Genomic DNA, 17,190 nt, shown 5'->3' with positions numbered 1-17,190 from the left:
AAATTTAATATCAGGTTTCTGTGTGTTATTACAAATGCATTATTATAAATGAATAAATAAACTAAAATTTAAGTATATTATTCAGTGTGTCCAGCAAAACCTACAAACAGAGACATTTCTGTGAATTCCTTAGGTCCTTTAAAATTATTCACTGACCAAAACTTGTAATTTCTCTAACCAAAGGGCCAGTAATAAGTTTTCACTACTTTCTAACACTTCTGTAGTTACAATGTACTTACGGATACTTGAATGTTGTAAGAGAAATGTTTGCACTGTAATAAAAATCTTGACAACTATGAACACAGTAATTATTCTTACATCACATGGCGAGGCAAAATCATAGATTTCAGCCTCATATACTAAAAAATACAACTCTGCTTAAAAATGCCTGGCACATCAGCATTGCAACATAACAAAGATTGAACCCTAATACAATATTCAATGTACAGTTAATGGCTTAGAAATACAGTACAGATCATTTGCTTAACCATTTCATTGAAATTTTCTGACATAACATTATTTCCATGGCTATTGCCCGATTTTTTACACAAATTCAAAATTCACTAATAACTCCAGGTTTTAAGGTTTTACCTAATGCTGAACACCTTGATTATTTATAGCATTCATTACTAAAAAATTTTTTTACAGGAAATTTTCAAATAATATGAATGACTACTAAAACATTATTAGTCACGTATAGTGGCACACCTCTAAGCTGTGCCTGCTAGTAATCTCTAACAGGTGGACAGAGACAGATTGACATATCTTTCGAAAAAGTTTACACAACCTTTTTTTTTTTTTTTTTTTTTTTTTTTTTTTTTGCAATTTCTGCAAAATATCACAAATGGAAAAATGGTAAAACTTGGGACTCTTAATCAACTAGATGTGGTCCTGCCAGTGTTTATTTATTTACCTCTAAATCTCAAATGGATGGTTTGTATATAGTGATAGGTCAAATCCCAATTTTCTCTATCCGAATCTCGAATCTGAATCTCAAAGAGTGCCTCGAATCCAAATCTAGGTTCAAGAGTCAAAAATGAAATAATGAACTAGAAATGAAAATTTTAACAAATATAAAATGCTTCTTCATAGTACTTGTTTGATTCCAAGATTGTTAGATACTTTTTAAATTGGTAATTCCTAATTAATTTACAGTATATTTAAATGACTACACCTACACCAACCAACCCATTTAAAAATATCACATTATATTTATATACTTGACCATTTGATAAAATAAAAAACTACTCTTAGTATCACAATGCCAACTTGCAGAATGATTTAAAAACATGCCACGAAATTGAGGAAAAATCATTTTCAAGGTTTCCCTTCCCCTGCTTCACAACTGAAACAAGGCTCTTCTTCAGATTTATTGATATTTTTATAAAATAAATACAGTTTTGGTTTTCAGAAACCATTTCAAAAAATATACATAATATTATCTCCATAATTTTCTTAAATTCAACCAAAAAATTAAAATAACTTATTGTTAAATCATTCAAACACGGTAGGTACTAAATGAAGCATTACAACAAATCTATATTTTGGCATAAATAGGGCAGAACCTATACAATGTGTACATTTATAGATGTTGTAATAACTAAAGAAAACAAAAACTTGGAAATAGGACTAAACGTACGTTAAACACATTGTAAAAAGTCTTCACGTACCATTAACAATTATTTCTTGGCCAAACCTATAGGGTCTCTAAAACATTAAGTGTAAACAAATGAGAAGAAAAGTTGATACCATAATATTTTAAAAATTTTTTTCGGACGTTTAACAGGAAACCAAAATTTCTACATTTTTGAGTCACGTTAAGTAATAAAAGAAATATACGTAAAACTAGGTATGAATATAAAATGTGTTGTAGCTTTTCCTGTAAATAAAAAAAAAGTCCGTTCTTTTTTTTACTCACTAAATAACCAAAGATATGATGATACAAGATGTATAACACAGTACAAAAAGCAACTTAACAGTTTGTGACGTTCATAAAAAAAATTGATTGGCTTTGTAAAAAAAATGTTCCCAGATATATCAAAAAACTCAAGTATTAAAATTTGTTTCCTGTGTTAAAGATTTATGATCTTCGATGTAAAGTTTTCAGAAATGGCATTGATCAATTTGCATAAACAGCTGCATTCCGCAACAAAAAAGAGAAATTCCAAAAAAATTATGAGAAGTTTAAGGAAAAACCTTAATAACAGCAGAACTTTCTCGTTTTCTGCATATTTCACATTTTACTATATTTTTGGGTCCGTAAATATGGCAACCTAAACATTTATATTATTTTCGTGAACTAATTTTTCCAGATGAGTACTTATTAATGTATTTAATTTACTTAAGCATATACCTATATTAAAATAATAATATTTTGGGGGATGGTATTAGAATAAGTACAAAAATAAACAAAAATAAGCCATGTAAACTTTTGCCAGTGCTGCATTTTTTAATTTTATATTTTTACTCCAATATTTTTCTTAGAAGATTTTTCCTTGAATCCTGAATCTTTTCCCCCAAATCTGGAATCTTTCGAATACTGGAGATTCAGTGGGATTCCAGGATTCGAGAATTTGACTGGCCCATCCCTATTTGTATGTACATAATCTACTAGAATCTACAAAGCGTTTGAAATGATATTCCATTATAAACTCACTCACCATTAACTAATCAGTCGCAATCACTACTATTTGTTATTGAGGATTAAGGACAGTAAAAAATCACAATACATATACCAATTTCCATGGCGATCAGTTGAACAGTTTAGATGCACTGCAGCGCCATCTAGTGGCAAGTTATAGCAAAATGGATATCGCGAAAATATTCTCAGTGTTCAAATATCTATGTATACCAATTTTCATGATGATCGGTTGTAACGGTATAGAAGTTGATGCGCTGCAGTGCCATCTAGTGGAGAGTTACAAAAAAAAATGGACAGCTAAAAATATTCACCATGAAAAAAACACTTTGATGTGCCAACTTTCGTGGCGATCAGTCAAACGCTGTCTGAGTTTATCGACGTCATACATACATACTTACCAACATCAAATTTTATATATATTTATATAGATTCAATTGAATTTTAAAGTGTTTTAAATAATATTAAAAAAAGTATTTTAAAGTGTTTAAATACTAAGTATATAGTTAAGCTTTATTTCAACAGCCTTAGAAGTTAATTTTTACTTGGAGGTCAGTGGGAAAGGATCTGATTCAAAAGTAATCTTTATTTAGTTTGAACAAAAAAAAATATTGACACTATAATGTTAATGTATAGTTTGTAAGGAAAAAAATGTTATTCAGTAGTCCGGAGCCCCAAACCACCACATGTTTCGCATGTGCCTTGATCCACCACCTCAGACTGGTTCAGGCAGAACACGGTACCTAGTTGATGTAGTTGTCGACAGTAATAAATGAATGTTCGGGCTGGCCAGAATGGGGTGAAGGGGGGGCACCCACCTCGGCCTGGTCCGGGCAGAACCCCTCCTCGGGACCCTCGGTCTCGCCCGAGCTGGAGCTCCCGCACCGCGAGGCCGGCCGCGGACCGTGGTCGTCCCCTTGCTCGATGCCACTGCTGTCACTATCGCCCGCGTCCCCCTGCCGCGCCAGCAGCTGCCGCTCCCGCTCGATGCGCTCCCGGTACGGCTTCGGCAGCCGCGACATCGACTGGTACGTCAGCGGTCCTGTCGTCGCAGCACGACAGCACGTTACCGTACTACACTGTTCTGTAGATATTAAAGGCTCTATACACCAATATCCTGTTTTACAGTTTAATTATTCCTTAGCTATTAATTTATATACTTATAAGTGTTTTCTCAGACTGTAACTCAAAGAATAAGTTACTGGCAATATTAAAAAGAGGATTATCTCTCGCCACTGTGACTGAGACCGCAAGCCACCAGCTTGCGTGACCCCCGTAAAAGATAAAACTGTGCGCAATCGTCTACCTGAACTTCCTCTTTTATTGCGAGCTTCAGTTTTTCTTCAAACTTTGCCATCTACACTTCGCCACCATTTATTTCATTCAACCAGTAACTTTCTGTAGACAAGATTACAATTTATTATTTATTTTACAAAATTTAATAAGTTGGTGACATTTCGATTGAAACATTCGTAGTTTGCTTGTATAAGATCAATTCATAATGGAAAGAATTTTTGAAAAATATATAGTAGTTGTCCTAAATATGAGATGTAAGCAAAATGCTAGTAATTCCACTGTTTGGTTTACTATGTAGTAACTTAGTTCATATATAGTATTACTATATATCATAATTGTATATTTAAAGTTGAGTAAAGTAATAAACACACATTCACATAAAAAAGCATTTCAAAATAATAAGGTAAACTTCTTACTTTTTAAGCTCACATGAGTCCATAAGTTTTCAAATATAAAACCTAATAACACTACAAAAAAATTTTTTTTTTGTTTTAAAATTGAATAATTTTATTTAATGTTCCTGATGAGAAATATAATAGTAGGAATTAGGAAATAGTATATAATTACACCATGTAAAATGATACCAATAAAAATTTTATTTTTATTTTGCAACAGTGAAAATGCAACCCGGCAAAGCCAAATTTTAAGTATGTGAGTGTTAAAACTCGCAGTTTCATTTTGAAAAAAGAAAATTCTGGAGGGCTGTATTTTGGACTAAAGACGCTAGGGGTGTGTTTCATAAATTACCATTATGCTGAACAAGAATTTTGTGTATGAAAAAAAAAAATAATTTAACAAAATAATGTTGCTTTATTTTTTAATGAGAATTCCGATGAATGTCTTACTTGGTGTCGGACGACCACACCAGAAAAATTGTGACACAAACCACGACAAACTTGACTCATCGTTCACAACCACTGGCTCAACTGACTCCATATCAATATCAGAATCATCAGAGAGCATATAATCATCCCTTACCAAACAATTTTCTGCATTCCCCAACACTTCTCACGACGTAGACGGCTGAGGCTCATTTGGGAGCAAATTTCACGCTTTGTTCGGGGGGGTCGTTTTGCCTCACTGGCTCATTTCTCTCTACTACTTTTTACCTCATTTGATATCTATGACACTTCTCTGCATTTTTAATTGCTTCTGCTTAGGCGATTTTGTTTGTTTTCTTTCTTTTCTCCAACAAAACCGGATTTGCTTAAGTATTTTACAATTAATGGCTCTAAAACCAAAGTTTGTAACTTTATAGTTATTCTACTCAATTAGCAGCACTCAGTGCTTACTCACGAGCAACAAAGCTTAAATCAAGCAAATCTGTCTATTACATTCTGAGTTACAACTCTCACTGATTTCAATTTGACGCTCCCCACCAACGCTCATTACATCATCACTGCAAATGTTAACCGGGTAAGACATAATAAACGACCACGAGCAAAATCTGCTCTTCTAAGATATATTTACTTCAAATCTGCAGCTTTCATAGTGGACTAGTTTAAAGAGGTGTCGTATGCTCAGCCAAAGTGACACCCAACCCGAGATAAAAGACATTCATATTCCTGTTGATAATTCATGTAAAAAACTGTTACTTGTGAAATAAAATAATTCCCTTTCCTCTGTTACTCTTAAGTGGAGGTGTTGAAAACATAACATGACATATGGTCTATATTGCTTCCCCAGACCGGTACCTATGCATCTATGAAGTTGCAGCTGAACTGGTAGTTTTTTTTTTTTTTAATAATAAACAAACAACATATCTATATTGAAATGCCAAGCACCTGCATGTCTGATTGAACAATTTCTACAAACACTGCAAATCTAGTCAGTGAAGTAAAATCATTTAATGGAAATAATTTAGGGTAACACTTATTTCCCATAAATTTGGGTGATGCAAAGGAATAACATAGTTTTTAAAGGCTGATTTTTAGTCTAAATGTTAAAAGTAACGAAAAAAGTTGGCTTGTTGTACTACCCTATACCCCATCGTTTTCATAAGAAACTACAAATAAAATTAAGAACGTAATACTTCCAATGCCTGGCAGGTTTACAACCCTCACAACTTCATTACACCTTTACCTTCATTTCTATGCCATACAATGTTATGGTAACCGTTCTAATTGCACAGTAGTTCACAAGCCTTGCGCTTGGACGCGACACCACGCTAGAAGCACCGGCGAGCGTCGCGCTCATCATTCTGCCCCACCGACACAGGTACACCCCGACCAGACGGACCCCTCGAAGGCGCTGTGCGAACCTCGGTAGTCGCACTGGCTCAGCTCGGAGTACATGGCGTTGATGCGCTCCATGTAGACGGGGTTGATGCCCTTCCCCGTGCACAGCTCCTCCAAGGAGCCCAGCATGGCGACGATGCACGACACGCTGGCGCTGCACACGGGCGTGTCCGAGCACTGGCTGCACTCCTCGATGGAGTCCATCACCCTGCACACGGAACCAGCACGGTCCATTCGCACCATCAGGGGCAGGAAGGTGTCAGGTACAAATTTGAGTGGGAAAATTCAACCCTGTATTTTTTTTCTGGAAAATTGCACTATTTTCCATTACCAACATAAATTTACACGAGATAGATTGAAATACAGAGAGAAAAAAATTCGCAGATTCCTTTTGCAAAAGTCTAAAATTCAAATACATAATATGTATACAGTAAGTCCTCGGTTTACGTCGGGGCTACGTTCCTGAAAACCGCGACGTAAATAGAAACGATGCAAAATGAGCCATGTTTCATGCCACCGGCCGGCCATGGCCCAAGGTCGGCCGGAAGCGCTGGCATACAGACGTGACAACGGGCAATTTTATCAGCAAATGACAACCGACAGCATGGGAAACAAGTCCAACTAGTACTTCTCAGCTTTATAGAATGGTTATTTAATCAGCTGCTTTATTACCTTTATTGATTGAAATATAAAAACAGATATATAGTACATACTGTACGTAATATAAACGCATAATGCATTCAAAGTGTAAGGATACAAAGTGGTTTAGCGCTACACAGATTTTACTTTGAGTCATTCGCGGGAGAAAACAACTGTTTTCTTTTGGAGGCTGGTAAGAACAAAGTCAAAAGTAATGCATACATACAATAAAAGTACTATAAGTATGACAAACATTGAGAGCCCTTGATTTAAAATAATCACATGAAGTAATAAACACCTAAAAGAGGTTATACAATAGCGCGGCGCAATTCTTACAATTTACGTACGGGAATAATTCTAATAAAAATCAATGTAAAATATTTTTCATGAGAAACACTACTTTAAATTTACGTCGCAAACAATATAAATTATATCATTTTACGTAACATTTTAAATGAAAAAGCTCTGAATACACTACACATTGTGAATAGAATTCCAAAAAGGATGACGTGACAAGTTTGTCAATTTATTCCGAGTCACTTTGAACATTTTCCAATTCCTTTCCTACACACATGGAAGCTGTCGCCGCCTTTGATGTTCTGCCGAAGAAAGCATTAAGTGTTGTCTGCTTGGTTGTCTGCTTCTTTTTCTCCTTGAGGAGCTCTTCGTAGCACCTAACACTCTCCATTACGTTTCGCCGCACTTTAGAGCTCCGTTCCTCATTTATGTCTTTTTCAGAAAAAATTTGCAATGCCATTTTGACATGGCCTAAGGCGGAGGTTAGTTCTTTCACTGTGATGTCTGTTTTCACTTCCGGGTCATCATCTTCACTATCAGTGTTGTCTGCTGCAGGATTAATTACCAGCTGGTGTAGCTCTTCGTTTGTAAGCTCTTCTACATTAGCATCCAAGACTTTGTCAATGTCGTCAGTTTCGAGATCGTTGAATCCAGTTCTTTTAGCGATGTCAACGATGTCCGTGCGTACGTCTACAGCAGGAGAGGCATCTTCAAATCCCTTAAAATTATGTAGGCAATCTGGCCACAGTTTACCCCACGTTGAGTTCAAGCACTTTTCAGTGACCTCAGTCCATGCTTCTCCAATATTCTTGATAGCATGCAAAATGTTGTAGCCACGCCAGTACTCCTTGATTGTAGGCTTATCCTCACCATCTGTACCTTCAAGCAGCTGTTGGAATGTACGCCGCAAATAATAGGCCTTGAACGATGCGATGACGCCTTGGTCTAGTGGTTGCAAGATAGCTGTGGTGTTTGGAGGAAGAAAAACCACTTTCAAATTTTCATGCATTTCTACTACCTCGGGTGGGTGACTAGGTGAGTTTTCGATCAGAAGAAGAATTTTAAAGTCAAGGTTCTCCTTGGAACAGTACTCTTTCCATGCAGGGATGGCATACAAGTTAAGCCATTCCCTGAACAGGGGGCCAGTTATCCAGGCCTTATTATTTGCTCTTAAAATCACTGGCAGGTGCTCCTTTGAGTAACCTTTCAAGGCTCGTGGGTTGGCTGACTTGGTTATCAGCAGCGGTTTCATTTTACAGTCGCCAGCTGCATTTGCCGCCAACAATACTGTCACACGATCCTTTGCAGCCTTGAAACCAGGCGCAGTCCTCTCTTGTTTAGCGATGCAGGTTCTCGCCGGCATTCTTTTCCAGAAAAGTCCCGTTTCATCTGCATTGAAAACTTGTTTCGGCATGTAGCCACCTTCTTCAATGATCTTCTCAAGTTTCGGGATGAATTCCTTTGCGGCGTCAGTGTCGGAACTTGCTGCCTCGCCTGTCAGTTTTATATTATGGAAACTGTACCTGGCTTTAAATCTCTGAAACCACCCGCGGCTGGCATTAAACACTTCCTCTTTAACGGTTGAAGTACCTTCAACATTTTTCATTTCCTCATTGTACAATGATAGAGCTTTGCTTTGAATAAGCCTTAAATTTACGGAGCAATTGTGCTGGTTCTGTGTTTCAATCCATACGGCAAGCATCTTCTCCATTTTCTCCATAGCGCTATTACGTGTATAACTCGTCTTTGTAGCACTGACAGATGACATGTTCAGTAAACTACTCTTAATTTTGTCCGCGTTTGATCGAATTGTACGAACTGTGGTAGGTGGCAGACCTAACACTTTACTAATCTCAACAGCCCTCTCGCCCGAATGGAAACGTCTCAAAACTTCCATTTTCGTGGCTAATTAAACATGTGTTCTGTTCTTATTTTTTGAAATTACGTTTGAAGATAAATTTAGTCGTTTGGAAGACATCTTATGAAGAAAAAATCATAAATTGCAGTGAGCTGATACTGTAGGCCTACTACAAACGCATTTAATCACGATAAAGTTAACAACGGCACGTTTAAAACTCCGGCCAACTCAATGATATCATAGCGACTAAAGTGCCAAGGAGTTGGACGAAAAGGGGTAGGAGAAAATGCTGTGTCGTTGCGGGAAGTAGATAACACTTCTCGTGCGAGATACGTGGGTGGCAGAGCGGGCGGGCTGGTAGTATTGCATCACCGCGCGGAGAGCAGCGGAGAGCAGGAAGCGTCCCTCATGATGTATGATAAGATAAGGCGGTGAACGTGTAGCTTACGCTACATAGCATAAATTAACTACCGAAGGAAACAAAGAATTATAAACGAATTATATACGGTGTTTTGGTTAAAATAAAGATTTACGGTCATTGTAAACGACGTTATTGTGAATCGGCGACAACTTAAATTGAAACATGAGTACTCAAACATTAGCGACGTTAATCCGAAACGACATAAATCGGTACGACGTAAATAGAGGACTTACTGTACCTATAAACTGTGTCACAAATTCCTGTCGAGATATAAACATGAGGACTGTATAGGTGCAAAATCACAGACATTTACAACAGAGACAGAGGGAGAACCATAAACACTGCTGCATAGCAATATATATATAGAGACACACACATACATACGCACACACGCACACACACACACACACACACACACACAAGTGCGCTTACGAGCGGGCGGCCGTATGTGTGTGCGTGCATGTACCAGCAGGCTGGTTTATGTTTAGATTTTTCCCTCTTGCCGAGAGCTAGCCCGGAGTCAGACAGCCACATCACTTATCGGCGGCGGCCGGATAGCCGCATCACAGGTTGCAGAATCAGCATACTTGCACAGTTTATGATTCATTACACGCTTTGCTTATTTTAATTAAATAATTTATACTTACTTGTGACATATTTATTAAAAACCAATAAAGGTTAGTTATTTAAGCACGTAGTCAACCACTACAGTGCAATGTTAAGTTTTTTTTTTACCCAAAATTTAAAAAAACTCGCATGTGGATCGCTGTACATGTTATTAAACAAAAAATTGGCATAAAATGTGTGATCCTAATGAGGTAAATACAGTATATTTCTAACAACTAAACTCAACTACAGGCATTAGTTGTCTGCAAATATTAGAAAAATATTTTTTATTCATAAATACTTTGTTATTCAGTTAACGTTGGAAATCAAAGAATTTTTTGATCATTCATTACCAATAAAAACATCAAGTGGAACTCATCTAAAAAAATTTTAATGTAAAAAAATGTAAAGTGTGAACATAGAAAGATTGAGAAATTTGGATTTGTTTTCTGCAACTAGCACAAACATTATTTTAAATACAACACGTAATCTGTTATTATGATTAGAAATGATTAAAAATACTAAATTGTTATGTACATTTTCAGTTGGATCAGCAAAACAATTTCCAAACTTAAAAATTTATTCTTTAAGGATATGTATTGCAAAGTTTTTTTTTTTTTGCAATAAACACCAGTTTACTACTGTTTCCTATATATTTCTCTCTTAATCATTTTACTGTATTTTGGATAAAATTTTCTTGGAAACCTATATAGTGCAAAAAAAATTTTCATTGTATGCTTAAATTTAATTAGATAAATATTATATATTTGTGAATAATTTGATATTTGCTTCAAAATTCTATTTGAATAAAGCAAAACCAGATTTGCAGAAGCCCAACAGACAGCAATATCTTCTTCATAATAATGAACAACATATTATCAAGTAAATAATGTATATAGTATGTGCAGGATACTTACAGCCTCATTAATGCCATATCACTCTGTTGTGATCCCTTATCATCTTCAACTAGAATTGGCCCTGCTAAATCCACTATGCGACTTGGACTGCGTAGCAACTAGAGAGAAAAAACAGAAACAACATCTAGTTACATATTAACAATAGTTAAACAGATTACAATAAAAAATAAAAATTATTCTGAAAACATATATACCCTATGTCATTTTCACACATCTAAAAATACAGTTAAAAAACAAAATATGGGAACAGACCTAGTCATCCACCCTCTGCATATTCTTAAATGCTTATTGCGTGGTTTATTATGAAGTTCTGCACACCGTATCTTGTGTCCAGGCAGGGTCCTTTAAGTTTTGAATTCATTTTGCTTAATGACTACAACTGTAACAACATTATAACATTATTAATAATCAGTCTCTTGATGAATATAGTCCTGAATACTCATGCCGCAGTTGTGTAAGCTGCGACACAACTGTGGATTTCACAGCGGGGTAATTCTACGATGGTTTACTGTTGCCTTTTGCAGAGAGGAGGGGAGGAGACAACTCAACACCCAGTCCTGGACCGGGCAAGGAAATTTCCCACAAATGGAAACCTCTGCTCTGGCTGGGAATCGAAACCAGAGTCTTGAGCTCACCAGCCAGAAGCTTATGCAAGCCAGGTGCTGAGTGCAAATTAGTGGGGAAGTGCCGCACATTCACAGGTCCAGCCGCTGCTGGCCACAGGGGAGTGAGCCCGGGACTTATCGACACTGCAGCGGACCCAAGGTTACAAATATGGGAGCCACACCCACATACGGGACTTTCTGGGCGGCGGTCCACAAGACAAGAGCCTGAACTGAGCTGTGGTGCCTCTTGCCGCTGTGATCCAACCTGTCAAGAGGCCTGTTGCTACCGTGACTCGGAATAACAGCGAAGGTGAGAGACTAACTAAAAAAAGGTTTGATAGGGAGACGGTTAGAACAATCACTTACGAACTTAAATGGGGTGACGACTAACGGTAGTTAGCCAGAAGGACGTAGACATTTGCTAAACCTGACGAGTAACGGTAATGTGCAACTAGAACCATTACTGGCCATTGAGGGCGGCCAAGGCAACTGGCACAGCCGAGTGAAGCTGTCGGGAGACGGGGCTCACCTCACGCAGAGACTTGAGGGCCTCCAGGCGGTGCTGGGGCGGAGGGTACAGCAGCATGCGGTGGAACACGGACTCCAGCACGGGCCGCAGCGAGCCCACACATCCCACCAGGCGCACCAGCTGGGTGCCGATGCTGCACGCAACAACACGCGTTACCCACTCCACCCACGGCTAGCCATGCTACACACCATGCAAGCAGTTTCCTTACCTCATTCTCAATGTTGAATTTTATTCTAAAAAAATTCTTTGTACAGTGAAAAGTTTTTTTTATTTTGGTATGTTTAGGACCACAATTATGCTGGATTAGCAATTATGCTGGCTAATCAAAAATCAGTTTGGTTTTACTCTTTTATACAGTACAATGGTGTACAGTGCTTTTTCAAACATACGCCTAGTTGCTAGTTTACATTATTTGTCATAGAGAAACCTCAAGAACGGACAAAGAGATAAATACACAAACACACAGAATATCTGTTTAAGTCTCATCGCTGGGTTCGTCTGTCTGTTTTTTTTTTTTTTTTTTTTTTTACTGTTTGTTCTATTCTTGTTACAACTGTCAGCCCACTGTGTTTGTCTGTAATATATTTTTCAGACTAATTTCTGCCACTGAATTCTCTGTGCTGTCTATGCATTAAGCTTTTGACTTCGACTGATTTTGGCTATGAATATGAATCTCTCTGAATCCGAATAAAAAGTGTTAAATAAAATCATACGTAATAAAAACATACTAATTTTAAATTTAAAAAATCATTATTTTAGGTTTTTTTTTAATAAAACAAGTGTATTTGGTCATTTAGGATTTTAAAAAGTCAATTTTTGTCACAATGTTCCCTGAAGTGCTAAACAAATATTCAGAAAGCACTGAAGTCATGGCAAACACACAAAACTCTTTGTTGAGTTCACACAGAGTAAAGAAATTTAATCCTAGTCAGAAATGTTAGTATTTGAACTACTGCTTCCTCACATTTTACTTTGGATCTATTTCCTTGAATATCAAATCTTTTGAATAATAATATTTGATAATATCTGAGGTTTTGAGGATTTGACCAGTTCATACCTAGTTGTAAGTCACACTGCTATGAATAAAAGCTAAATGTGAAGATCTCTAAACTACTTAGTTACCAAATTCTCTGATCATGATTTTAAATTATGCCAACGTGTTGGGATCAAAACCATGGTCCTCACCAAACAAGTGCAACGCATTAGCGACCACAGTCACCGTCAACCCTTGGTGCTGGACATTGACAAGAAGAAGCTATCTTTAAGTGACTTACTGAGCCAAACATTGCAAATTCCATATAACATTAAGTTGTGAAACTATATTTCCAGATTTTTTGCCACATTGAATATGTGAATACAGTAGAGAACCCCTCAACCGGAATCATTGGGGGGAGGTCTATTCCAGTTATGGGAAAATTCCGGTTAAGGGGAGTTGCGGTATAGTTGAATGACCTTCATTCTAGCAAGCTGGCAAGCACGTGTTTCTTATCTCTGTGGGTGGGTGCGTGCTTGAGCGAAGAGGACGATGAAGAGGGTTCGGGGGAGGTAGTAGGCCTACAGCTGCAGTTTTGTGTTACTTCTGTGTCGACGTGATAGTGATTCACACTTCCTGGAGAGTGTATAGTCACTGCCACGCACAGTTTACATTTCACATACACAAGAATAACACTTCAAGCATCTCGTTTAAAAACACATAGATAGAGAGATACAGGTAAATGTAGACTGTTTAACCATATATTAACGTATAAATATGTACATAATACGTATTTGTACACTAAATTATTGTCTACAAACTGAAAGCATCACACGTTGGAAGTAAATGTTACTGCTATCACGTGTGTCAGCATGTGTAGTGGGAGTCGGTGTACATACTCTCGGGCCGGCTGGAATTTTCCGTTTACTTGACATAGTGAAACAATAAAACTACTTATAGCATAAACATCTTGATAGTAATTCACGTCCGACGCGAAAACCAGCGGTGTATTTACGCAATGCGCGGGAAAGACTGGTAATAATTAGCTCTCTGACAGACGTGCGCGCGCGCCTATAAGACATGTACAGTCAGGCAAAAGCAAAAACGCCTCCTTCCAGTGCGGAAATGTTTTGGAGATGTTTTGTAATGTTTTAATTTTTTTTTTTTCGAAAATTAGTTCCGGATATTGGGAGTTCCGTTTGTGGGAATTACGGTTGAGAGGTGCTCTACTGTACCATAAAATCTTTTTGTGGAATAAAAATTAAATCAAGGCATCTCATGACAAAGTAAGTCACTCAAAAGTCAAAAGTAATCATCATTTACTTTCTTAACAGCATGTTTCACATTAAATAACAGTACTGCATAAAGCACTTTAAATATTAAAAATTTTTCTCTACTTAATGTTCTTTTTTTCCAAAAAAAAATTATTTTTTTTTAACTGGAGACTGTTAAAATTAGTTATTTAAAGGATGAGCCAATCAAATGTAATATACCATCAAATATTTAGTTTTCTTAAGATTTAATATTTGAGGAAAAATATTTGAAGAATAATATTGGAAGAAATGTTGAAAATTTCAATAATTTAGCATTGGTAATGCTTTAAAGTCTTATTACCTTTTAAAAATAAATTTTGCACATTTAGTATGTAATTATTTAATCCTACATTCAGATTCAAAGGGTGAATTTGAGATACTCTTTGTGATTTTAATTCAAGATCTGGATTCCAGAACGTTGGGATTGGACCAACTAGTTTAGTTTATTTTTGCTCAAGTACATTACAGAGGGATTAATGGTAATAGATTTTTTTTTTTGCCCAATGCAAGTCCACAGGTCACTAGGCTCATTAAAATGCTGTTTATTTGGGAGGAGGGAAGGGGAGAGAAAGGGAGAAAAATACGTATTATACTCGAATATAGTAAATCTGATCTGTGTTTGAATTTACCTTTTTTTTTTTAACTAACCAAGGTTATTAAAATTGTTTTGTTGTGCACTAAAATTTACTTAATATTACTAGACTTATTTATACCTTTTAAACCATTTACAATTTTACACTGATTCATGTAATCGATATTTGTAACATACTAGTAACATATTTTTCATAAACTGGTATTTTAAAGATATATATATGGTCATGTATTTGTCTATACAAGTATATAAACATCCCAGAACACTGGACTCCACGTGAGATCCAAAGAAAGAAAGTAAAGTACAGCTCGAGTAAAGCGTGAACCAGCTCACCTGTAGACCGTCTTGGCCTCGGAGCTGTTGAAGCTGGGAGCGGTGGCGAGGCAGCCGGAGCCGCGCCCCACCTCCCCCTCGGCGGGGGCCGTCCTGCCGCGCGACACGATGTGCTTGTCGACGCGCGGGGAGCCCAGGAAGGCGATGAGCGCAGGGCAGAACTTCTGCCACAGGAAGGCGGTGAAGTGCTTGTTGGCATGGATCTGCTGTGGCAGGCTGAGCACCAGCGTGTGCAGGCACTCCAGCAGGAACACCACGCTGTTGCCGCAGCGGCCGGCGCTGCGACAAGACGCACGCTTCCCTTTCGTCTCGGCCGCGAGCGAGGTCACAGGGCTCACACTCGGATGTTCGGAGGACGTTACACGCAGTAATCTGATACTATCAAACAAAGCAATCCTTGTATACACACACACATACACACAGGGTGTCCACAAGGAAAAAATAGTTCGTACCAACTTAGGCGAGAAAAAAGTACTAGATTTGAAAAAAAAGTAGTAAATTATAATTTGTTATGGTTTTAACAATTTAGGAAGTTATTATGACATTGCAATGCTCGAACTTAAATATCACACCACACACACATACATTTCATAGTTATTTAAAAATAGTTACGCTTAATAATAAAACATATTGGAGTTACTATAATATTATTATATTAAAGGACAAAAGTACTAGATCTGAGCGTAAATGTACTAGACCACTAAAAAAAATATAAAAGTAGGTACTAGATCTAGTACGAAATGCATACACATTGGCATCCCGGAAATAGCTCTTAACGATTTGGATGATAATTTCTAGTTTGTGAACGTTTTCTTTTTAAGTTTATAAATGTATATAGGTGTCTTACCTGGAAAAATGCAATTTTAAACAAAAAAATATATATTTTTCTAAATGTTTCTTTATAGCTCATTAGCACCAACTGTTGTTAGCTTTTAAATAAGCTACTCAACTCAAGTTGTAGTTTTTAAATTATATATGTACTCAACAACAGATGGCACTCGCTTCCAATAGCTGATTTAAAATATAGTGTTGAATTATGAGCATTAGTAATTTTTTTTTATTTAACCAACTGCAGTTCTTATGTAGGTAGATGTGAAGTACAGTGAGAATTGAAAAATGGCATGCTTATTCACTACAGTTATATAACTTACGCCTGAGCTTCGTCCATCTTGCTGCAGATGAACTGCAAGATGGGGATGACCTCGTTGAAACAAGACACACCTGTCGCGACATCAGCCTGGTTCCCGGCTCTCTGGAGGCTCTTGTCCAGCTCCTGGCATTCCTCCTCTTCACACGCGAACAAAACAAACACCACAAAGTGACGTTAAGGCTGTGTTCCACAATGCCATGTTGGTTACTTATTTCATATTTAATTTCTTTGTCCTCAACAGTTATCTCAGAGACATTCCTGTATATTTATCACAATGGCACTTTTGCATTTGTTAATTGGACCCAAATTTGGTAGCAAGATACTTACTAAACTTTATTTGAAGGCATGGTAGCAATGGATTACTTCAGTAAATTTTTGCCGCTGCACGCATTAAGATAGTATTGGAATTCCTGTTCTTGAAATGTAAACATGTACAAAGACTTGCAATTTTGCACATTTTAAATTCATTGTTTTTAATGTTGTATTTGGAGTTAAAAACTTTTGAGTTAAATAAATGGTTATGTTCCGTTTATAAAACTAAAATTAATGTGCATTTGCATTACATGCTTTTCTTAGAATGACTTATTTTGGATAATTTAGTAAATTTATAAAAAATATTTTAACCAATATATATTTTCTCCTGTATCGGTTCAGAATCGATGAATCTGCAACAGTTGTATTAGCATATTGGCGTATCTGTAAAATTTTGTGAATCGATACAGCGCTACATATTATAAATGCGTGTGTGTTGCTGCTCCAGAACTTTTAACGTAATCTTTAATGCCA

At 36.9% G+C, this 17,190-nt stretch overlaps 1 protein-coding gene across 1 annotated transcript in view; it reads right to left on the bottom strand.

The window, feature by feature from the left end:
• LOC134542686 (brefeldin A-inhibited guanine nucleotide-exchange protein 3) overlaps positions 1-17,190 on the bottom strand; it is a 106,604-nt gene that overhangs the window by 79,469 nt on the left and 9,945 nt on the right. Inside the window, exons 6-11 of the mRNA XM_063387142.1 lie at positions 16,406-16,541; positions 15,255-15,533; positions 12,044-12,176; positions 10,910-11,007; positions 6,195-6,379; positions 3,457-3,680 (exon numbers count right to left, since the gene is read on the bottom strand). Of these exons, the coding sequence (XP_063243212.1) occupies positions 3,457-3,680; positions 6,195-6,379; positions 10,910-11,007; positions 12,044-12,176; positions 15,255-15,533; positions 16,406-16,541 (1,055 nt within the window). The remainder of the gene's footprint in view (positions 1-3,456; positions 3,681-6,194; positions 6,380-10,909; positions 11,008-12,043; positions 12,177-15,254; positions 15,534-16,405; positions 16,542-17,190) is intronic.

The sequence above is a fragment of the Bacillus rossius genome (genome assembly GCF_032445375.1).
Source record: "Bacillus rossius redtenbacheri isolate Brsri chromosome 9 unlocalized genomic scaffold, Brsri_v3 Brsri_v3_scf9_1, whole genome shotgun sequence".
Classification (NCBI taxonomy): Eukaryota; Metazoa; Arthropoda; class Insecta; order Phasmatodea; family Bacillidae; genus Bacillus; species Bacillus rossius.
This window is presented reverse-complemented; position numbering and strand designations above follow the sequence as displayed.